This window comes from Globicephala melas, chromosome 18 (assembly GCF_963455315.2).
Source record: "Globicephala melas chromosome 18, mGloMel1.2, whole genome shotgun sequence".
NCBI lineage: Eukaryota > Metazoa > Chordata > Mammalia > Artiodactyla > Delphinidae > Globicephala > Globicephala melas.
Window position 1 is genome coordinate 15,909,108 of NC_083331.1, and position 25,155 is coordinate 15,934,262.

The following is a 25,155-nucleotide window of genomic DNA, read 5'->3' on the forward strand; positions in this document are numbered from 1 at the left end:
TACTGAGCCTGCGCTCTAGAGCCCATGAGCCACAACTACTGAGCCTGCGCTCTAGAGCCCATGAGCCACAACTACTGAAGCCCGCACGCCTAGAGCCCGTGCTCTGCAACAAGAGAAGCCACCACCATGAGAATCCCACGCACCACAAAGAAGAGTAGCCCTCCGACTTGCTGCAACTAGAGAAAGCTCGCAGGCAGCAACGAAGACCCAACGCAGCCAAAAATAAATAAATAAATTTATTTTTTAAAAAAAGAAAGAAATGAGCCATCAAGCCATGAAGAGACATGAAGGAACCTTAAATGTATGTTACTAAGTGAAAGAAGCCAATCTGAAAAGCCCACATACCGTATGATACCAACTACATGACAGACATTCTGGAAAAAAGCAAAACTATGGAGAAAATAGAAAAGATCAGTGGCTGGGATGGGGTAGGGTGAGATGAATAGGCAGAGCACAGAGGATTTTTAAGGGCAGTGAAAATACTCTGTATCATATTATACATGGATATGTCATCATACATATGTCCAAACTCGTAGAATGTACACCACCAAGAGTGAGTCCTAAGTAAAATGTAGACTTTGGGTGACAATGATGGGTCAGTGTGGGCTCATCCTTGATTAAAGATGCACAGTTCTGGTGAGTGATGCTGATAGTGGGGAGACTACGCATGTGTAAGAGCAGGGATATGTGTGGGAAATCTACGTACCTCCCTCTCAGTTTTGTTGTAAATCTAAAACCGCTTAAAAAAAATTGTCTTAAATTAAAAAAAAGAGTAAGGTAGAATATTTTTTTAAAAGAAAACAAAAAATAAAACGGAGGGGGTAGGAGAACCACACCTGAGAACTATGAGAGCCCACAGACATATACGTACCTACAGATAACCCACACATCAGATTAAGCGTAACTAAACTCTCTAATTGAATTTGACCTTCTGGAGAAAAATTATTCATTCTTTCAAATTGTATAAAGATCTAAACTTTGAAATGTAAAGAGAACTTATTAAGCCACTCAAATATGAATTCAAAAATATTTCAAAAATCAGAATATAATGAAATAACCTAGCTAGTCCCAACACCCTTTCTCCCCAAACAAAATCTTCCTATAAAACATCAGACAGCTAGGATTTTCCAAGTCCCATAAGTGCCAATATCAATACTAAAGCAGATTACTGAGACTCTAACAACATGGGAAGCTTTTTCTTCTATGGCGGATAACTGACTCCAGAAAAATATTAATCCAGCTCTACACAATAAAAGGTAATAATGTTAATTTCAAGTTTTTCTAAAATTAGAATTTAAGTGTATTTAAATATTATATTCATCTGCTTTTAAAATGAGGATAAAGAAGACAAAACTCTCTAAATTCAAAGTATATAGTCATGTTTTATATTTATGACCAGCTAAATGATAACAATCCTTAACATTTTTATAGGACGTTTGATATATTAAGTATTTTCACATATATTATGTCATTTCAAACTATGAAAAATCAATTTCAGATGAGGATCAAAGAAGGTTGACTTTCCAAATGTCACAGAACTAGTGTAATGATGCTTGAGCACTCTTTCCAGAAGCACTAGGGAGAAAACTAAGGGAGAAAGGGAAAGAGAAACTGATTCAAAGACAAAGAAGAGACAAAGAAGAGTTTGAGAGAAAAGAGAGTTATTAAATAATTAGAAAACTAGTTTGGAGGAAGGGCAGCAAAAACCCTAATATTCCTGGAGGACTGGCTGGGACCCAACACTTATTCGTTTAACCCTCATAATAACACTATGAGGCTGGTGCTGTCTGAACTCCCATTTTACAGCTGGGAAGGTTTTGCAGAAATGATTAAGATCACACAGCTCGGAGATGGCAGAGCCAAGAGTCAAACCCAGGCTTCTGGGACTTGGATCCCTGGCCTCAATCACTGTTACAAGGCGTCCAGAGAGGGGCAGGCTAGATGCCACGCCTAATTTACCAACACCCACCTTTATTTATACATTTATTTACTGTGTGTACAACATCAGGATCTCTTATGAAAGGTGTATTAATTTCCTCCCTCCACCTCTACCTAATTTTTTAAAAATACAGGCATTCTGGTTATCTTTCAACTCCTTCTTCTTCTTCCAAATACCAAGAAAACTCTAACCACTGACTCCATAAAAGGGAAAATACCTTTCAGATTCAGAGGAAAACAGGAAAGCTCTCTGGCTACTTACTGTGCCCTGTTTTCCCACCAGCAGGCAGCAGGGGCAGCATGGGCGTGGCCTCTCATGGCCTCACTCAGATGACCGTAGGCGAAGTGGGCAGATCAAGGGACCAACAGCAGGGGAACTTGCGGCCTGGCCCAGCTACATCTTCCCATTTGTCAAGAGAAGCCAACAAGCCAGACTTTTATGTGAAATCCAGATTTTAAAAACTTGGCTACTAATTCAAACTTCTAAAAACATTGTGTACAGACAAAATCTGTTTGCGGGTGGACCTCAGCCCACACTAGCTGCTGGTTTATAATGCCCAGTCTTCCAGTGGAGGGCAGCTAAACTGGGGTAATTAAAATTTCATCCCTACCTCAAGGTATTCCCCATGGAAGACGCAGGATATACAGCCCTGGCCCTCCAGGAGACCAGCAGGGACAATGAACTCATCATTTCAGGACAAGGTGGCAAATGGAGCGAGAGAAAAGGCTGCAAAAGAGAACACAGAACCCACCAGTCACATACCTCCCCTGACCCCTGGCTTTCACAGAACAAGCTTGGGAAGCGGCAGTAAAAAGATGACAGAGTAACCCCACCTTGGCACATCTAGAGGAGATAAAGGGACTCAGAACTATATGAAACAAGCCAACAAAAATTCAATAGCCCCACTTTTGTGTATCCAAGGTGATTCTTAAAATAGTCAAGCCTTAATGGAACCACAGCAACAGGCATGGTGGTACCATAAACAAACAATAAAACTAACTTGTACTGAGCACCATCTATGCTCCAAGTACAATGCCACGTGCTACAGGAATATCATCTCATGTAAACCTCCAAACAATCCTGGGAGGAATCATTATTCCCAATTTATAGATAAAGAAACTGAGACTCTGAAATCCTGAAGTTTGGGAAAGAGCCAATCATTTAGAGCCAAATGATTCCTTTCCCATTAATTCGCTGACCCCGCTAGAGAGAGTCCAGCTATTATCATAGATACATAATGGCAAACAATCAAGAACAACACATTAGCTACAATAATTAAAAGTGTAAGGGGGTGGGGAGGTAGAATAGGTAAAGGAGATTGACACAAACCTCCAGTTATAAAATAAATAAACCATGGGGACGTAACACACAACATAAGAAATATGGTCAATAATACTGTAATAACTTTGTATGGGGACAGATGGTTGCTAGACTTAGCATGGTGATAATTTCATAATATATGCAAATGTCAATTCACTACGTAGTACACCTGAAAGTAACATAATATTGTACATCAACTGTATTTCAATTTTAAAGAAAAGAAAAAAAAATTTTTTAAGTATAGGGCAGGTATTAAAAGCAGAGATCCTCAAAATACAACACAGCCCATAGTAGGCCTTGTTTATGAGAATATAAGGTAGTTTCACAAATAAATATAAAAGAAAGCATAAGGACCATTCAATAGATGATGCTGGGGCTTCGCTGGTGGCGCAGTGGTTGAGAGTCCACCTGCCGATGCAAGGGACACGGGTTCGTGCCCCGGTCCGGGAAGATCCCACATGCCACGGAGCGGCTAGGCCCATGAGCCATGGCCGCCGAGCCTGCGCGACCGGAGCCTGTGCTCCACAACGGGAGAGGCCGCAACAGTGAGAGGCCCGCGTACCGCAAAAAATACATAAATAAATAAATGATGCTGAATAACAGCAACTTTTAGAAAAATCATTACATTCCTCAATTTACACCATCCAATGAAATACATTTCAAAATAAATCAAAAAGTTATTTTTTTACCAAATTATATAACTAGGATGAAAGAAAAATGAATATTCAATGAATCTCTGGGTAAAGAATTACGTTCAAAAATTAGGAATGATGGAAGAAATTTAAATTATAAAAAAGGATAGATGGTTAAACTAAATAGTAAACATTTTCTATATAAAAAGTAAAAAGGCAAACAATGGAGTATAAGACATATCTGGATACATAAGAGACACACGGTTAACATCCTTACTATATTTATAGAATATATATTTACAAAATATTGTTCAGAAGAACCAGGAGACTTCAATGGAGAAACAGAGGACAGGAACAGACAATTCATAAAAGGAGAAAATAACAAGTAAGCAAGCAAACAGAAAAATATTCACAAGTCAGCCAAAACATACAAATTAACATCAATGAAGTACTACAATTTATCAAGAAAAAAAAATATTTTTTATTAATTTTTATTGGAGTATAGTTGATTTACAGTGTTGTGTTGTGTTTCTGCTGTACAGCAAAGTGAATCAGTTATACATATACATATAGCCACTCTTTTTTTTTTTTTTTTTTTGCGGTACGCGGGCCTCTCTCACTGTTGTGGCCTCTCCCGTTGCGGAGCACAGGCTCCGGATGTGCAGGCTCGGCGGCCATGGCTCACGGGCCCAGCCGCTCCGCGGCATGTGGGATCTTCCCGGACCGGGGCACGAACCCGTGTCCCCTGCCTCGGCAGGCGGACTCTCAACCACTGCGCCACCAGGGAAGCCCTAGCCACTCTTTTTTAGATTCTTTTCCCATATAGGTCATTACAGAGTATTAAGGAGAGTTCTCTGTGCTATACAGTAGGTTCTTATTAGTTATCTATTTTATATATAGTAGTGTGGTATATGTCAATCCCCATATCCCAATTTATCCCACTCCCCCAGAAAAAATTGTAAATGATAATATCCATGGCTGTTCAGATGTGGCAAAACTAATACTTCATATGTCGCTGTAAATATTATAAAGTGGCACAAGACTTTTGGAAAGCAACATGGCAATCTTCTTACAATTTTTCCTAAAGAAATAATCCAAAATCTGGAAAAAAAAAAAAAACCTATATGCACAACCATGTTGTTCATCATAACATTTACAAAAGTGAAAATAAATAGCCAACAGTAGGTGACAGATAAATGATGATGCTGTACCCAATAGATTACCAGTATATTGAGAGCAGGGTATCTTATTCACAATGGGAGTTCCAGGGCCAAACTCATATAGTACAAGCTTTAAATAAATATGGGTGAATACTGAAGGAAAAGAAAAATATACAGCCACTTAAAATGATAATTAAAGACTAGGTAGCTGGTGGCACAATTTTAAGTGGGAGCAAGAACATTAAAGTGTATGATTACAGTCATATTTCTGAAAGTTGCATTAAAAAAACTGCTAGAAGGTAATACATAAAATACAAACAGTCATTGTGCTAAGAGATTTATGAGCAATTCTTCTTTATTATGGTTATATTACCTTTATGTAAAATGTAAACACACTCCAGAGGGATTATGATTACTTAAAATATAAATTGATCCTTAGAAACTGAGATTAAAAATTTAATAACATAAAAAATACATAAAATCCCCAAATAGCTCCACATTATAGGTAAATCCACCCAGCTAAAAAGAAAAGCACAGTCATATAGAGAGGTTAGCACCTGACATTCGTAACTTAGATGAGATGTATCATTTCTGAGTCCTAACTCAGTAATAAATGAACACATCACAGGAAGTCAAAATGCAGCCACGTAAACAGCTGTTTTTGCTGCACTCCTGGTTTCTTCTGAACTCTCTCTGGCTGAAAGGGCTTAGAATAGTTATCTTCTGACACCAAGGCTTCCAATGAGACTAGGCCAATTCTCTAATCCATGGAAATTCAGAAAAGCAAGACAGGCCAGGAGTGGGGTAGGCTGGTGGGTACCAACTCAGGTCCCTGAGTTGAACTGTATTTCCATCTCCTAGAAAACCAAAACTACATAGAGAGAAAAAGAGGATACAAAACTTCAACAGCTTTTCTAAGGCACTGTATTTCAAAACTGTGGTTTTCAACCCATTACAGGTCATGAAATCATTTGCCTGAGTCACAGCTAGGATTTTATGAAGGCTACAACAAAACAGAAAATATCAGTATGCGTGTCACCTTAAAAGGACACCATTTAATAAAACTTCCGTTTCAGTTACATATGTGTGTTTTGTGTCAGCGTACATGAGTCTTGGGTAGCAAATGCTAAATATAGTTCTTACTATGATTTATGGTCAAAACAGTTTCAAAAGCGTTACTCTAGACAATCCAGGCCCTGACTTAAGGCCCAGAAAACCACCCAGAGCTAAACTGCTTAGTGTTTGAAACTAAAGGATTTATCTGGAAATAAGAATGTAGTGAACCCAGTTCAACTAGGTGTTAGGCACCAATACAAGACAAACGGCTCTTTAATATTTCATCCAGGAATAAAGAACCGCCGCTATCCAAAGGCATCGTTTTACATCACCTCACAGAGCACATGCCACTTTTTTGCCCCCTCTGCACACTTTCTTCAGCTCCAGGTGTAGGATGATGGGTCTGCAGAGACTTTACACTTATCTAGTCCTTATGTGGGTACATCGCAGTGTCAGAGTCACAGCTAGGAAATCCTAGGCTCTCCTCTGCCAGATGGAGAAACTGAGGTTTACAGCAATGAAATGCCCAATGCCCAAGGTCAATGCAGGGTTGAGCGGAGAACAGACTCCCAGTCCAGTTCTTTTCCAAGATTCCTTAAATGAAAGGCACATGAGAGCACAAAGCAGCACTGCCTGCCAAGAGACAAGCAGGACGACTTTTTTTCTCTTTTGGTCTTGTTACTTACATCTCTGACTCAATTTTTCAGACTAATGACTAAATGAAGCATTTGGATGGGGAGGACCCCGGCCCTTTAAATAAAAAACAAAGTTAATGAGACTGCTTACTGAAGTTGCACCAGGGAAGTTATTTTTTCTGCATTAGGGAATTTCTAGGTTAATTGTGGCACTCTCCTTGGGAGACCTACTCACATAAAAATAAACGAGTGCTGCCTGCTTTTGAATTCCTTCTATTCTGATACTGTAATTGAGAAAAACAGCTTGGCTTGATGGTACGTATACACTGAATATAACTTAGTTTAGTGTTACAGATATCAAGAGATCACTACTTATTTTGTCTTAAAGCACCATTTACTTATTGATTTCTGAACGGTGCTGTTTTAATTTCCCCAAAGCTGTTACTTTGTAAGGACATCCAGACGGCTCTCGGCAACAAACATAAAATCTCTCCCTCTCAAAGGCAAATTCAAACTGAAAACAGAGCCAGCAAAAGATGCTGTGCAAGGAAAAAATAGTATTTCCATTTTTAAAGTTTTGATTTTGTTTGCCTGGAAAAAGATCAACTCTCTGAAGTCTCTTATGGCTACTACAGTCCTATGATTTTTTACCTATTTTTCTTTTTCAAAGTAAGTTTAGCAACACTTGAGATACAAGATAGCTGCTCAGGATTTCAAAATCTGAGAGTCACTCACTTTAGGAGCGTCAAACATTTTCCATTATCTTGCAATATCCAGATGAATGTATCCTGATTAAGATCTTTGAGCTCCTGGTTAGAGTCTGGTTTAACGATGTAAATCAAGTAGGAAATTCAGAACCCTCAGGAGCTTTGGGGTCACTAGAAGCTAAGCCCCTCTAGCGAACCTCCTTAAACAGCTTTCCCATAGTGATTTTTTTCTTAAAAAGTCAATTTGTATTCTGACCTTTAGAGACCCAGAGGCAGCCTGTTTCCAGACAGATTTGCTGACATGAAGCCTGCCTCATGCTCTGAATTCAGGGTAAAGGTCTAATTTTCAAAATCATATGGGGCAAATTCCCATTTTGGAACCTTGAAACCAGCAATTACTACTTCCAAGTGATGAATCTCTAGTGCATAGTTGAAAGTTTATTAATTTTATGCCATTAAATAGAGACTTGACACACTCAAAAAATAGTTCAGATGGCTTCTAACTTTGTCAACTTCAGAGACCTCACGCCATCACTCTAGGAAGTCCTCAACTTTCAGAATTATGCTTGCACGTTGGGAAAAACTTTGATTTGCATTTAAAAAATGTTTTGATGCAAGTGTTATAAAATGCATGGTACATAAAACTCCATGAGCTCAACTGAACTGATCCAAGGTCTAAGTATTTAGTGAAAACTAATGGTTTCAACCAGAGAACCGAGATAGTGCAATTTCACAGTGAAAAGAATCAATGGTATGAGCCAATAGTATGAGGATTTATAAATGATATTTTAACATATCTTTTCAAGAAATAGTCATAAATGAACCTACTTACAAAACAGAAACAGAATCACAGACGTAGAAAACAAACATGGTTACCAAGGGGAAGGGGAGGGATAAATTGGGAGACTGGGATTGATACACATTACTATATATATTAAAAGAGATAACTAATGAGAACTTACTGTATAGCACAGAGAACTCTACTCAATACTCTGTAATGACCTATATGGGAAAAGAATCTAAAAAAGAGTGGCTATATGTATATGTATAACTGATTCACTTTGCTGTACAGCAGAAACTAACAGAACATTGTAAATCAACCGTACTCCAATAAAAATTATTACTCCAATAAAAAAAAGAAGAAGAAGAAATAGTCAAGTAGTGACTCTTAGAGTGGTTCAGAGTTGGGAAAAGGGACCTCCCTGGTGGTCCAGTGGGTAAGACTCCATGCTCCCAATGCAGGAGGGGACCCAGGTTCAATCCCTGGTTGGGGAACTAGATCCCACCTGCATGCCACAACTAAGAAGCCCACTTGCCGCAACTGAAAAAGATCCCACATGCCACAGCTAAAACCTGCCGCAACGAAGATCCCATGTGCCACAACTAAGACCCGGTGCAGCCAAAATGAATAAATAAATATTCCCCCCAAAAAAAAATCAGAGTTGGGGGAAAAAGGCCTTAAAGATTTTTAAAAACCCAAACCACTCTCTCATTCCAACCGCTTCCCACCCCTATCCCTTGTTGTAAACACTACCCTGGCCCAAAGTAAGGAGCTAAGCTTCTCTCAGGTTCAACTTAAACCTTTGCTCTAAGAAACTCACAACCTCCTCAGGCCCATTCCATTCCAAACAGCTGATAGATCAGTCATTGCTTAATCCATTCAATGAACATATATATGGGCTGCCTCCTCTGTGCTAGGCACTGGAGGTCAGACCATATATTGAGACAAAAATGAGACCTCCTATTACCCACTGCATGGTCCTATGTGCCCTTAGGGCCTACAGAGAACACAGATAACAATGTTGCCTAAATTGGTCCCGAATGAAGTCAGAATATAAGGTGGCAGTTCTCCACAGTCCCTCCCCGGGACTTTCCTGGCGGTCCAGTGGTTAAGACTCCATGCTTCCACTGCAGGGGGCACGGGTTCGAGCCCTGGTCAGAGAGCTAAGAAACAGTGAGCTGCGAGTCGTGGCCAAAAATGAAAAAGCAAACTCCGCAGTCCCTCCCCATTACCCTCTCCCCTGCAGACCCCTCCCCATGGTCTCCTCCACAACACCCTGCCACCACACCCTCAGCTCTTTTTATCTCCCAAGAGAATTCCAAATTCTTGCACTCAGAGGTTTTGGGAATGTTCGCTATCACAATTACTCCTGTGGAGACACCAATTTTCCAGATTCCTCCAAGTGTGACACTCAGAGCTGAGTTCTGAATTCAAGCTGCATGGCTCCTGAGTGCATTCTTAACCAGTTCGTTCTAGTGCTTCTCAGTGCCCCAGGAGTTTTCTCTTCCCCCTCTAGCTAGAATGCCCCTTCCAACACCCTAGCTTTATCACATGAACTTCTACTCATCCCGCAAGACCCACCTGGAGGAGAGCTCCTTGGTCTCTTCTCTAACCACTGCAAGCAGAGGAGATGCTTCGATGACCCCAGTGGATGGTGTTTGTACCCGTCTTCAACACATCTCCTTATATGAGATAAAAATCTGACCCCTTTTTACTCCTGGTGAAGGAACAATTTTCTATAACTGTCTAATAGTAATTACCTAGAGAAACTCTGTATGAATTCTAAGATTGCTGACTTGTGTTAAGATATGCATATAAATAATTTACAAAGTTAAAACGTCTGGACAGGGCTGGTTCCCACCTGGAGCAGTCTCTTCTGGTTTTCAACACTTGAAGAGGCTGCCACTGGACAAGGGAGCTGCAGGTGGCTTACCAGCTACCCTGGTAAGCTGCAGGCTAGAGATCGGTATTGACCAAAATAGACCCAAGATGTCTGTGAGGAAACTCCTAAGCAAGGAATGTTAAAATGGCAGTCACGGGCTTCCCTGGTGGCGCAGTGGTTGAGAGTCCGCCTGCCGATGCAGGGGACACGGGTTTGTGCCCCGGTCTGGGAAGATCCCACATGCCGCGGAGCAGCTGGGCCCGTGAGCCATGGCTGCTGAGCCTGCGCGTCCGGAGCCTGTGCTCCGCAACGGGAGAGGCCCGTTGAGAGAGGCCCGTGTACCACAAAAAAAAAAAAATGGCAGTCACTCAGAAGAGACAGTCCAGACAGAAGCTGGGAAATGAGGAACCCAATGTACCAAAGTTGGGCATATCCTTTGGAGACAGAATCCAGCTACAACCAAAGCAAAGACAGACTCAGATAAGGACAGTGAGTTCTGAGAACAAATTCCATTTTATGATAGCACCACAAATCTATACTTGTAAGTCAGACTGTTTTTATATTTCTTCTTCCTTTTCTTTTTTTTGGCTGTGAGGTGAGGCTTACAGGAGTTCCCCAACCAGGGACTGAACCCAGGCCATGGCAGTGAAAGTGCTGAGTCCTAACCACTAACCACTAGACCACCAGGGAACTCCCGTTTTTATATTTCTTCTATTTCCTTATATTTTCTCCCTTGGTATCCAGTAAAGGTCCAGGCTGTCTTAACTGTGCTCAGATGAACTGAGGGTAAGGGTTTTTACCACTCTTGGGCCTGAAGATTAGAATATCACCAGCCCACGACTAATGGCAGCCATAGGGTGCAAATGGTAGTCCAAGTGGAAGAATCCTCCAAAGGTAAGTAAAATTTAGGGAACAACAATGGCTGTGGAATCCAGCTACTCTTCCCCATCTAAAAATTCTCTTTTCAATATTAAATCTTAGAGTTTGTGGTTTTATTTTCTTCTAAAATCTGCCCCCCCCAAATAAATTGTGAGTATCTTGAAAGGACCTTGTCATTTTCACCAATGAAGTGTACACATGTGCTTAGAACACAGTAGGGACTCAAATGTTTGTTGATGGAATGAATGAAGCAATGCATTGACTTTCAGATTTTTAAGGCACTTTTAAGGCCATCCAGTCCAATCCTTTTCCGTACATTTGTCCAACAGAACTTTCACAGGTTGTCATAAAGTTCATTCAAACAAATATCAATGAAATGTCTACAACAGTTAAGATGCTGTGCTTTCAGGAACGAGAAAAAGACCAGTCACCAACACAACAAATGTTTCTTGAGGGCCTACTGTGTGCCAGCCACCATACTAGGCCTTACAGATATTACAATGAGTAAGACACACATAGCATCTTAGGGAATTCATGGAGAAGAAGATAAATGGATAACAAGTACCTATAACACTGTTATAGATGGAAAATGTTAAGCGTTTTCAAAGGCTATTGGGAATCAGAGGTCAAAAAGGAAAACCAAGGTTTCAAAAGAACTTACGGGACACTGCCATTCAGGAATGGGACAATATTTTGTGGCTTAACCTTACAGTTCAGGAATGAAAACTACTAGTTTCTAACTGAAGTGGTTGATGGAAATGGCTTGGTAGGTTTTGATGAAAATCAATATTCTCTCTTCATATCTTGATAATGATAATTATGTCAACTGACAGTGACACTGGATTTTGAAAAGCAAGAATACAGATCAGTTCTCTTTTAATAGAAGCCATAAACGAAACTGAGCTCTAAATAACAAAGTTCTTGTCACATGTGACTATATGACCTACAGAAACATAGACTGGTCAACTTGAGTAATAATAAAAAGATATGTAAAGAATAAATCCTAGCCTTACTTATTTAACAGCAACTGCATAATAAAATATCTTCTATTACTTACACTGTAAAGTAGGAAAGTGAAAATTAAGCTTAATAAATAGCTAAACATTATTGCATTTATGTTGTCCCATAATCAAATGAAACTTATCTTCACTCTCTGTCATATACGCGACTTCAGCTTCTCCAAATACTCTGAAATGCACCCCGACTAAAGCTGTTTCCTTCAGGATAAACACAGTGAAATGGAAATCAGAAGACAGGAGCCAGGCCTGGCTCCGCCACTAGTTACATGAATTTGGGCAGGTAAATTCTCTGGCCTAATTTTCTCATCTGTAAAATGAAGCTGTTACAGCAAATAACCTCTAAGATCCCTTTGAACACTTAGGGGAAAAAAAAAAAAAAAACCTATGAAAACTAACCTCTACTCCCAAAGCATCAACCAAAGCAAAAAGTTTCAAAACTAATTATTAAAGGAGCTTAGGTTTAGCTACCTTTCTGCCTCTCTTCCTTGATTCAACAAACTTACTTATGAATTTCCTACCGCAGTTCGGTTGAGCAGTTTCATCTCCAGTAGTTACAGAGAAAGTGATGTCTATCAATATATTCTTTTTAAAACGCGATTCTGTGACAAAGAATTTCTAAGTCCAGAAGCAATCTCTTTTGTAGAATTTTGCCTCCATGGAAAAGTTAAACACTCATAAGCCTTCTTCGTGAATTTCAAATGGTTTCTACATCCATGTATTCCACTGCAGCCATGAATTTCTTCTGTTCTTGGCAGACTGCTTGCCATTGGTGTATGTTTACAATGTTTTCCCTTGAATCTGCACAGGAAGTGAATCAGGCACCATTTGGCCATTTGTATGGAGTATGATGTAGACAAAAATATGTCATTAATATAGTCATCCTAGTTATACTGAAGAACCTATGATATGAATAGACCTATCAGGCATATTTTTTGAAGCCACATTGTATGCAAAGCACTGAAATGACTATAGAGACAGTATGAACACTTTGTTGCTTTACCTTTGCCTGGAAATTTTACAAGTCACCAAGAAAAAAATATTTTCTACCTCAGCATAATTTGAACTTACATTAAGAAAACGTAACTCCTATTTTAAGGTTAAAAGCTCCTTGACATATACCTCTATAATGTGACATTTTTTAGAATACTAGTTGATATTATAAAAGCAACAATTCCAGATCAAAACCATAACTACTATATTCAAGCTTCATTCCTCTGGAAACTAGCTTCATCTGCATAATTTCTGCATTAAAGGTCATTAAGTTAAAGCAAAAAACGCACTGTCTGAAAAACAAGGGAGAATACTAAAGGCAGAACTAGTTCTACTTCGGCAAATTAAGCAAAATTAGGCAAAAAGAAAGGAAGCAAGCAAAGGGAAGGAACTCAAGAGCTATTTGCAGCAGTGGTCCCTTGAAAGTTCTAGGAGCTTCCCCTTGAGCTTGAAGAGACAAGGAGGGCAAAGCAGAGAAGTCACCTCTCCTGGGCAGAAGCCCTAATACTCTTCACAACTTGCAATATTCATTGAATTCAGTGTAAGATGTCTGGGAGATCTGGATTCGGTGGGAATGTCTGGGAGAAGGGAGTGGCATTTGCTTTCCTGGGTCTGGAGCCTTAAGAACTATACCAGAGTTCTCAAAACCTCTTAGTTATGTCACACAAGCGGCTTGGAGCATCCTCCCCACGCACACACCTGCAGGGCCGGGCAGTTCCACCCTCTCCCCTTCCTGTCCTAGGAGCTGGACCAAGGTCCAGTGGCCGGTGCACCGTTAGTCCAAGGGCCCGCCTGGCCCCGGCAGGCGCCACCCGGGCAAGGCCAGACAGAACGCCGCTGTCCGGGCTCCGCTTTCCGGAGCCACGCAGCGGCGGCCACGCGCAGCTGGACACCGGCAGCACCAGGATGCGCATTATAATAACAACTTGGGAGAGCATTCTACACTCGCGCCGACGTGGAGGCACAGCCCCTGAAGCGGGCTCTGGGACCGCCGGCGCGTCCCGCCCCTCCTCGCGGCCGAGGGGCAGCGGTTCGTACCTGTCCTCCGAGACACTGATGACGCCCTCCTCCTTGGGCACGATCACGGCCATATTCACCACCTCCTGAGACCCCTCGACCCGCTGCAGCAGGATCGGCTTGCGGGTCAGCGGCTTGGGCTGGATCTCTGCCGCCATCGGAGGAGGGGGCGCACTGCGGGCGCCGCCGCCAACTGCGCCGCGGGGTCGAGCTGAGGAGACCGCTCGGGCACGGGCACAAGCTGAGACAGGGACTCTGGTTGGCCGGAGCGGGCCGCCGGGGACCCGCGATCATAGCCTGGCCGGCGCTCCCGGGAACGACTCCGCGCTCCCGGCTTCGGGCACCGAAACCTCCACGACCGGCGCTGCAACCCGGCACCACCACCGGAGGAGGGGGCGGAGAGCCGTGGGGGCGGGGCCGGCGGGGGCGGAGCCTGCCGCAGGGGGTGGCCGCTGGTGGGCGCCAGGGCGGCTGCACTTCCGGAAGGGTGGTGGAGGAGGAGGGGAAACTGAAAAAGGAGGCGGGGCGCTGGCGGCCCAATGCGCATGCGTCAGGCCACGAGCCCATTTCCACCCCGCCCCTCCGCCATTCCCGAAGCCGCGCGGCACCGCCTCTAGAACGCATGCGCCTTCCGTGATCCGCGGCCTCCTCGCCACCTTCCACACCCAGTATTTAGTCCCCTCCCTCTTTAATCTCCCGTGAACGCGCGCGTACACATTCCTGGGAACGCGCTTGCCAGTGGCCCCGCCCACTCCGAAATCCCTGAAAAGGGGGCGGAGGTGGGGCGGGGAAAAGCGCGCCTGGGCGAGGCCGGAAAGAGAAGTATCCCGCAGGAAGGAAAAAAGCTGAGCTAGTGGGGACGTGACTGGGCATGCGCCCGAGTTACCTGTCCGGCGCGGCCTTGTAATGAAGCGTGGTTTACAGCTCCCAAGACGCACCAGCCACAGGCCTCCGATTGGCACCCCCACGGGCTTCTGGGAGTTGTAGTTTTTCAGAGCCTTCGCTTCCTTGTCCTGAAATGACCTATCGCCCACTTCTCACCGCTCCTGGCCTGAGGGGCTCCGCGGCCTCCCGGGCGATTGGCCGAGTCACGGCTGGGTCTGGCCTCTAAGGCAGGGAACTGAAGGGCAGCCATCGCGGAGCAGACAGTCGCTACGGCCCTGCCACTGCACATAATAGTGGAGCTCCAGGAGTGGGAAAAGAAGAAAAGCTGTCATGCAAGCATCCTTGATAGAGGTTAGAGATGATCTGTAGTGTTAACCTCCTCGTTTTCTTAGATGGTTAAGTTACTAGACCAGGATTACTTTAGCTTCAAGTCAGGGCTATAGCACCCCCAGACTTAAACTCAGGCGCCCCTGCTCCTGACTTCTTCCCATTCCCCAGTAATCCTTCCTTTTTAGATTGCTCCAGAGACGATGGATAGAGTAATCTGTGATTTGTGAATGCATGTTAGGTGCCTGGCAAAGGGCCTGGCATGCGGAGTAGTTGGTTATGTGATAATCCCACTAAGCCCTTACACAGTTAACAAGCTAGCTGAGGAGTGGTCATGGTCTCTGTGGTGTAATTGGGCTGGCAAGGGCTCTGAAGGTGAGAAAAATAATATGCCAGAGCTAGACAAAGAATGGGACAGGCCGCGTAGAAATGCATTTTATAAGGCAGGTTTTTGGGCAGCCGAGGCGGTAGGTAAGCTGGACCTGTCTCAAAGCACAGTGCAAAACACGGCTTTCCACTTCTCTGAGCCTCCAGTTCCCCAGCTGCCAAGTGGAGGATAATAACACCTACCTTGGGTTGTTGTGAGGCTTACAAGTGACAGATTTTAAGTGCCTTCATACACAGTAGGTTCTTTAAGATTCCAGGAATTAGGACATGGACATATTCAGGGGGACATTATTCAGCCTGCCACAGTGGTTTTAAATACCATCCGTAAGCTCCTGACTCCCATAATAATCTCTACCCTGACCACATTTCTAACTCCAGGCTCATGTATCTAAAGCTACTCCACTCTGTCACTTAACTGTTTAGTAGGTGTTCCAAGCATTCCCAAATAGTATCTTTAAATCTACTGCATCATTCACCCACTTGTTCAAAACTAACTTCCTAGGAGTCATCCTTGACTCTTCTCTTTTCCTTCACAATTCTATCCAGACCATTTAGAAGTCCTATCAGCTCCACCTCCAAAGTGTATCTTGAATTTTCCCATTTATATCATCTCCACCCCAGTCCAAGTCACCATAATCTCTGGCCTCTACTACCATGGTAGCCTAACTGCTTTCTCTATTTCTTCTCTTGAACCCATACAATCCATTTTTATCAAAGTAGCCAGAAGGATTTTGTTTTAAAATATAAACCAGATCAGTTCCTCCTCTGCTTAAAACACATCGTTGACTTACTGTTGCACTCGGGATGAAACGCCTCTCCAACCTCACCTCTTCTGCTCAGTACTTTCCAAGCTCTGGCTTGGAAATTCCCCAGAAACACCAACCTCCTTCCTCCTGGCGGCCTTTGCACCAACTGTGTTCACCTCTCGGCTACTTTCTTCTCACCACTCAGGCTTCAGCTCCGATGTTAGCTCCTTAAAGAGTCCTGACCTTCCAACCGAACCCTACTTCTTCATAACACTCGTTGTCATATCACCCGGGTTTGTTTTCTTCACAGTACTTACTTCTGCCCAAAATAATCTTGTGTGTTTCTTATTTAGTTCTTAGTCTTCCTCTTCCAGAAGAGAAACACTGGGAGAGGAGAGACCTGTCTGCCTGTTCATCGTTGTATTCCTAGCCTTTAGAATAGTACCTGGCATATCAGGAGGCATGTTGTTAAGTATTCGTTAAATAAATGAATAGAAAGGCCATTCAGGATTTGTTTAACTCTGTTCCACTAGAGCATAATGGAAAGACTGGTATCTGGAACTTGCCCTAATTCCTGGGATCGGGTGATCCTTGGGAGAAGACACAAAACTGCAGATGATATCCAGCAGGCAGACGATAATAGCGGTATGGTAAAGGCAACAAGTGATTAATTGGTACCCAAGAGAAAGGCCTAGCATGAGATACATGAGGTGTACTAATAGGCAGGTGAGAGGAAGGTAGTAGTTACAGTAGTTCTTAAACGTTTTAGGTCACAGACCTTATGAAAAACCAGTTGAATATTACAGATCAACTGGAGTGGGGGAGTGTATGTATATGTACACTTATATTTTACGTGCAATTTTACGTGCAATTTCGCAAGGCACACAAGTATCAGAGACCCAGGTTGGGAACTCTTGCTAACTCTCAGGAAATCTAAGACCGCTTAGCCCCAATTCCCCACCCTCAGGAAAGGGCATTCTAATGGAGATTAAAGACGGAACGAAGTAGACTACTGCTAGAAAAATGATTCTCAAACTCCTTTGTTCATATTCCACCTTAAAGAATTTTGAAGAATTTCAGTATATAAATTTAAATATTCCAAAAAGTCTGAGTTGTAGCATCTTGTAAATATTAACATTTGTTGTAAATAGTTCACACTTGATGATCTTTTATTGATTTCCCTGTAATACTATCTGAAACAAACAAAAAAAATGTATATATATTTAAATTCTACGATTTACTTAATATACTAAGGCCATAAATCTCTGATTTTTAAAAGTTTCTTCTACATTAACTGATCCTTACAATTGTTAGTACACAATAGGTCAAAACAACATAAGTCTATTAGAAATGTATATAAAAATTATTAAACATAAAAAGTAAATTTTAACTAGAAATGTTTAATGAAAATTATTATTCAAGATGAACAAGCCTACGTTTTTACATTCCCCTGTATCCAAGGATAAATAATGATTTACTGATAGAATTAAGAGGATTCAGGATGAATTCTGTTCCTATATTTTATCTTGTAAATATAAGGGCTAAGAAATCTCATTTACATAAATATTGGGTTGGCCAAAATATTCGTTTGTTTTTTCCATACGATGGTTTGTTGTCTTTAACTTCAGTCAAAACAATTTTGTTAGATTGTATGTGACAGCTGTCATATCAGCGTGCATTTAAAAAAAGACATCAAAATTGGTGAATTTTTGTGTAGCCATTTTAATATTGAAGATGGAAGAAAGAAAGCAACATTTTCAGCCATTTATGCTTTATTATTTCAAGAAAGGTAAAAAAGATTTGTGCAGTGTATGGAGAAGGTGCTGTGACTGATCAAACATGTCAAAAGTGGTTTGCCAAGTTTCATGCTGGAGATTTCTCGCTGGACGATGCTCCACAGTCAGGTAGACCAGTTGAAGTTGATGGCAATCAAACCGAGACATTAATTGAGAACAATCAACAATATGCCATGCAGGAGTTAGACGACATACTCAAAATACCCAAATCAAGTGTTGAAAATCATTTGCACCAGCTTGGTTAAGTTCATCACTTTGATGTTTGGGTTCCACATAAGTTAAGCGAAAAAAACCTCCTTGACCGTATTTCCGCCAGCAAATCTCTACTTAGACGTAATGAAAACGTTCCGTTTTCAGAACAAATTGTGACAGGTGATGCAAAGTAGATACTGTACAATAATGTGGAACGGAAGAGATCGTGGGGCAAGTGAAATGACCCACCACCAACCCCACCAAAGGCCAGTCTTCATCCAAAGAAGGTGATGTTGTGTATATCGTGGGATTGGAAGGGAGTCCTCTATTATGAGCTCCTTCCGGAAAACCAAATAATTAATTCCAACAAGTACTGCTCCCAATTAGACCACCTGAAAGAAGCACTCAACAAAAAGCATCCCGAATAAGTCAACAGAAAACACATAATCTTCCATCAGGATACCACAAGACCGCACGTTTCTTTGATGACAAGGCAAAACCTGTTACAGCTTGGCTGGGAAGTTGTGATTCATTCACCATATTCACCAGACGTTGCGCCTTCGGATTTCCATTTATTTCGGTCTTTACAAAATTCTCTTAATGGAAAAAATTTCAATTCCCTGGAAGACTGTAAAAGCACCTGGAACAGTTCTTTGCTCAAACAGATAAAAAGTTTTGGGAAGATGGGATTGTGAAGTTGCCTGAAAAATGGCAGAAGGTAGTGGAACAAAAGGGTGAATATGTTGTTCAATAAAGTTCTTGGTGAAAATGAAGAATGTGTCTTTTATTTTTACTTAAAAACCAAAGGAGGGCTTCCCTGGTGGCGCAGTGGTTGAGAGTCCACCTGCCGATGCAGGGGACACGGGTTCGTGCCCCGGTCCGGGAAGATCCCACATGCCGCAGAGCGGCTGGGCCCGTGAGCCATGGCCACTGAGCCTGCGCGTCTGGAGCCTGTGCTCCGCAACGGGAGAAGCCACAACAGCGAGAGGCCCGCATACTGCAAAAAAAAAAAAAAAAAAAACCAAAGGAACTTTTTGGCCAACCCAATATATGTGAGTGGAACGAGTCTTGTTATATCAGTGCTACTCAACTCTTTGAATTCTTTCTGAGTTACATGTCAAAAATCACATTGTCAAGAGAAAATTTTTGCAAATCATATATCTGACAAGGGACTTATATCTAGAATATATAAGTAACTCTTACAATTCAATAGTAAAAAGACAAATAAACCAATTTTTAAATTGGCAAAGAATCTGAATAGACATTCCCGCAAAGAATATATATACATGACCAATAAGCACATAAAAAGATGATCAACATCATTAGTCATCAAGGAAATGCAAATCAAAACCACAATGAGGGGCTTCCCTGGTGGCACAGTGGTTGAGAGTCCGCCTGCCGATGTAGGGGACACGGGTTCGTGCCCTGGTCCAGGAGGATCCCACATGCCGCAGAGCGGCTGGGCCCGTGAGCCATGGCCGCTGAGCCTGCGCGTCTGGAGCCTGTGCTCCGCAACGGGAGAGGCCACAACAGTGAGAGGCCCGCATACAACAACAACAACAACAACAAAAAAAAACCACAATGAGATACCACTTTCCAACTATTAGGATGGCTAAAATAGAATACAGATAATAACAAATGTTGACAAAGATATGGAGAGGTTGGGGCTTCCCTGGTGGCGCTTTTGGTGGGAATGTAAATTGGTGCAGCCACTATGGAAAACAGTATGAAGTTTCCTCAGAAAATAAAAAACAAAACTACCATATGATCCAGCAATTTCACCCCTCGGTATTTTGCTGAAGAAAACAAAAACATTAATTAGAAAAGATATATGCACCCCCATTTCTGCTTTATAGAATTCAAAACCTCTTAAGAGGAGCCAAAATATCCTTGTTTCTTCTCCCTTATCAGGAATACTTATAAAGAAGGCCAGAAAGATCTGTGAGTTAACTTGCCTTAGAAACCATTAGTTTCCCCCTAAGGGGGATAGGGGAAATCCCCTAAGGGGATGGAGGGTGAGTGAAATGGTGAAGGTAGTCAAAAAGGTACAAACTTTCAGTTATAAAATAAATGAGTCCTGGGGATGTAACGATGCAGTATTCTCATCCCAAGGGGAAAAAAATTGTAGCTATGTGTGGTGATGGATGATAACTAGACTTGTGATCATTTCACAATATATTCAAGTATTGAATCATGATGTAGTACACCTGAAACTAAGACATCAGTTATATCTCGATACAAAAATTTCCACCAAATCAATATTTTTTTAATTTTTATTTTTTAAACTTAGTTTTGGAGGCATTGTGTCTTCCTTGCTGCGCACGGGCTTTCTCTAGCTGTAGCAAGCGGGGGCTGCTCTTCTTTGCAGTGCACAGTCTTCTCATTGCAGTGGTTTCTCCTGTTGCAGAGCACGGGTTCTAGGCACGCGGGCGTCAGTAGTTGTGGCGCTCAGGCTTTAGAGCGCAGCCTCAGTAGTTGTGGAGCACGAGCTTAGTTGCTCAGCAGCATGTGCGATCTTGCCAGACCAGGGATCGAACCTGTACCCCCTGCACTGGCAGGCGGATTCTTAACCACTGCGCCACCGGGGAAGTCCCCAAATCAATATTTTTGTAGTACCTTTTTGTTGTTGTTTTTACCCCATGCAAAGCACCACAGTAAGACATGGAATGAGGAAAGTCTATGAGATGGGAGAACATCTGACATAAATGCAGGCAGATCCTCAGGCAAATTGGCTTTAGGGAAAAAGTACCTATAAAAGTTGAGGATCTGGGGGACTTCTCTGGTGGCGCAATGGTTGAGAGTCCACCTGCCGCTGCAGGGGGTGCGGGTTTGTGCCCCGATCCGGGAGGATCCCGCGTGCCGCAAAGCGGCTGGGCCCGTGAGCCATAGCCGCTGGGCCTGCGCGTCCAGAGACTGTGCTCCGCAACGGGAGAGGCCGCAGCTGTGAGACGCCCGCGTACCGCAAAAAAAAAAAATTGAGGATCTGGAGGATCTGGAAATGAATACCCTTATAATGATGTGTGTCCGTGTACCACTTGACAAGTTTTCACGGAGCAGAGCTCCACAGGCCACAGTTTGGATACCACTGATCTAGGAAACAGAAAGGGGGCTGCCACTCCAGCAGGACATGGAGCTTTTAGGGAAGCATTAAACGAGAAGAATTGTGCTTAATAATTGGACAAGGCAACTTCTTTTGCATTGATTCCTCACTCTTGGAAGGCCAATTATAGGAAGCAAGGTGAGTCCAGGGAAAAGGGTCAGAGCTGAGTCCAAAGCTTTTCCTAATAGTAAGCAGCATGTATTTTTCTGGCTCATCCTCAGCAGTCTAGTCTGGCAATAGAAAGCTGGGCAGGTGTAAATAGTAAGAAACATATACCCTGGCCTCTGCCCTGGTGTCTGACACAGAACTCTGAAGACCCTTGTAGTTTCCTAAGTGATAAGAGCACTAGGAACATCTCTTGTTCTAGTGAGGGCTGGTCACCAGAAAGACCAAGCTGTGATTAGAAGCTTGCAGATGCACTGCCCCCCTCCACCCACCCGCCATGAGGGGAGAGGGGCTGGAAGTGGAGTTCATAATTGCTCATGCCTATGTGAGAAAGCCTCCACAAAATCCCCAGGGTAGGGAGTTCAGTGCGCTTCCAGGCTAGTGAGAACATTCACACCAGGAGGGTGATGGACCCCAACTCCACAGGGACAGAAGCTTCTGCACTTTGGGCCCTCCCAGATCTCATCCTATGTATCTCTTCATCTGGCTCTTCATCCGTATCCTTTATCAGATGCTTTAATAAACTGGTAAACATAAGTGTTCCCCTGAGTTCTGTGAGCCATTCTAGCAAATCAATTGAATTAGAGGAGGGGGTGGTGGGAACCTCTGATTTGTAGCCAAATTGGACAGAAGTGAGGGTGACCTGGAGACCTACTACTTTCAGTTGGCATCTGAAGTGGGGGGCAGTCTCATGGGACTGAGCCCTTAACCTGTGGGAACTGGTGCTCTCTCCGGGTAGACAGTGTCAGAATTGAATTAAAGTAGAGGACACCCAGCTGGTGTCAGAGAATTGCTTGATGGGAGAATAACCCCACACATCTGGTGTCAGAAGTGTGCATGCGGAAGTTGTGTGAGAGTAAAGGAGAAACACAGGAGAAGAACTGGATTTTCCCTAATGCAGCAGGGATCTGGGGATCCGGCCTCATCAGATGAAACCCACACTTAGCGAGAGGGGTCTGGGATACTGGTGTGAGAGCCAGAGGCAGTCAGTGAGCAGCGAGGACATCGGAGAGGCAGCTCTGCACCCACCTCCAGGCTTGGGTTCAAGAGCAGGGCATTCAAATCTGAGGTGACAACTTAGGAAAGCAAGATAGGGCCCGGGTCTCAAGGACTGGTGTTCTGAGTAGGAGGCCTGGACAGGGTCCTAGGTGTCAAAACTAGGGCGCAAGGTGGGAGTAGAGCCTCTTACCAGTGTGTCCTTTAGCAAGTCACTGAATCTGTTGGAGCCCCCCTTTCTTCATCTGTAACATTACAACACCAAATTCCCAGAGTTGTTGTGAAACAAGAATAAGGTCATTCATCTGAAGGAAGAGGCCAGCATCTGGCAAGTAGCTCCTCTGAAGGAAGAGGGGAAAGCTGAGAAGGACTTGGAAGGAGACCACAGGGAAAACATGGGGACAGAAGAAAAGGGGTGGAGATGATGACTTAGTCTCAAAACAAAGGAGAAATCTAATGATCAGAACTGGGTCACAGGTCAGGGCCACAACATCTTGCAGCAGAAGTCCCAACTTTTCAAAGGGCAAAAATCTGAGAATAGAGATTCCATCTTTATTGGAAGTCCACACTTACTGGAAGTCTAGCATTCATTGTTTTGAATTCTGAATTTTCTTGCTGACTCAAGTATGCATTTGTGGGTCCCAGGCAGGCTCACAAAATCCCTCCAGTGCAGAACTAGCAGTCCTTTGGCCTAGGACTTCCATGACGAATGATGCTTCTCCGGAAGAATATCTTTTAAATTACATCCAGGAACATCAGATAAACATCCCTCCATTTGTTTCCCTCCTCCCTTCCTTCCCCATTCCCTTCCCAGCAGCAGGCACTAGGACTCCCTCGGCAACAAGGGTTTTTTGCTTCTGAAACCCGGCTGCACTTGAGTGCCTTGGGAACTTCTGGAGAATTCCTGAATCCTATCCCTGAATGGCTGAACTTGGTTTTCTGGGAGCTTGACCTGAGAATCTGACTCTTTATAAAGCGTTTCAGGTGATTCTGATGCAGGTGGCCCTTGGTGTCTAGGGTAATCCGGGAACCACAGACCTGGGAATCCAATGGAAGGGTACAGGAAAAGTGATCCGAGATACAGAGGGCTGGGTCTCCAAGCACAGGGCCCATCTCCCGTTGCCTTTCCTTTCCCAGAATGAGAGACTAGCCAGCCTGCATGCTCTTCCATTGGTAGCATCTAATGTTTCTGATCAGACCAATGTCTTTTTTTTTTTTTGGTAGGGGGGCCCATTGAGTAACAGAAAACAGCCTGTGATTTTTCGCCTACTTACCTGTGCTGGAAGCAAGCACAAGGCTTTTGCAAGGCTTTTTCCTTAATCTTCTTCTTCAATCCTCCCCACTCCTCTTTAGCCCAGGAAACCTTGGGCTAAAAATAGGTTTTCATGTACTCAAAGGTCTGAAGTAAATTTCATTTCTATATCTATAACTATATCTGTATCTGTATCTATATCTATATCTGTATCTATATCTACATCTACAGCTATATCATCTAACTACCCATCTATGTATGTTTTGAATAGACTTTATTTTTTTAGAGCAATTTTAAGTTCACAGCAAGATTGAGCAGAAAGTACAGGGATTTCCCATATCTCCCCTGTTCCCATATACGCACAGCCTCCCCTGCCAGAGTGGTACCTTTGTTACAGCTGGTGAACCTACAATGACACATCATTATCACCCCAAGTCCATCATTTCACTTAGGGTTCCCTCTTGGTGTTGTACATCCTATGGGTTTGGACAAACATGTAATGCCATGTATAGGGGATTCCCTGGCGGTCCAGCGGTTAAGACTCCGTGCTTTCATTTCCGAGGGTGTGGGTTAGATCCCTGGTTGGGGAACTAAGATCCCACAAGCCGTGCAATGCGGCCCACAAAATAATAATAAAAGTAAAAAATATAATGAAATGTATCCATCATATAGTATCATACAGAATAGTTTCACTGTCCGAAAAGTCATCTGTGCTCTGCCTAGTCACCCTCCCTGCCGCCCACCCCCAGGAACCACTCATCTTTTTATTGCCTCCATAGTTTTGCCTTTTCCAGAATGTCGTAAAGGTGGAATCATACAGTATGCAGGCTTCTCAGATTGGCTTCTTTCACTTAGTAACATGTTTTTTAAAGTTCCTTCATGTCTTGATGGCTCATTTCTTTTTAGCACTGAATAATATTGAATTGTCTGAATAATATTCCATTGTCTGAAGGCACCATTCACCTACTCAATCTCGGTTGCTTCCACGTTTTGGCAATTATCAGTAAAGCCGCTGTAAACATCCGTGTTCAGGTCTTTGTGCGGACTTAAGTTTTCAACTCCTTTGGATAAATACCAAGGAGCCACACTGCTGGATTGCATGGTAAGAGTATGTTTATTTTTGTGAGACGCTGCCAAACTGTCTTCCAAAGTGGCTGCACCATTTTGCATTCCTGCCAGCAATAAACAGGAATTAGGGTCATCTATATTTCAAAGGAAGACCAGCTCTTCTGGAATGTTCTGCAGAGGAACTCGGAGGACAGGGTAGAATGAAGTGGGAGTGGGAACCCACT

The 25,155-nt window shown here is 43.0% G+C and overlaps 1 protein-coding gene and 1 long non-coding RNA gene across 5 annotated transcripts in view; one reads left to right on the forward strand and one right to left on the reverse strand.

Annotated features, from left to right (window-relative positions):
- WDFY2 (WD repeat and FYVE domain containing 2) overlaps positions 1–14,417 on the reverse strand; it is a 181,254-nt gene extending 166,837 nt beyond the window's left edge. For all 3 annotated transcript variants that reach the window (XM_030882395.3, XM_070044060.1, XM_030882396.2), the window contains exon 1: positions 14,039–14,417. In XM_030882395.3, the coding sequence (XP_030738255.1) occupies positions 14,039–14,175 (137 nt within the window). In that variant the 5' untranslated portion in view covers positions 14,176–14,417. The remainder of the gene's footprint in view (positions 1–14,038) is intronic.
- A 453-nt stretch (positions 14,418–14,870) lies between these two features.
- Positions 14,871–25,155, forward strand: part of LOC115866664 (uncharacterized) — a 47,432-nt gene continuing 37,147 nt past the window's right edge. For both annotated transcript variants that reach the window (XR_009559717.1, XR_009559718.1), the window contains exon 1: positions 14,871–15,253. This is a non-coding gene — a long non-coding RNA (uncharacterized lncRNA). The remainder of the gene's footprint in view (positions 15,254–25,155) is intronic.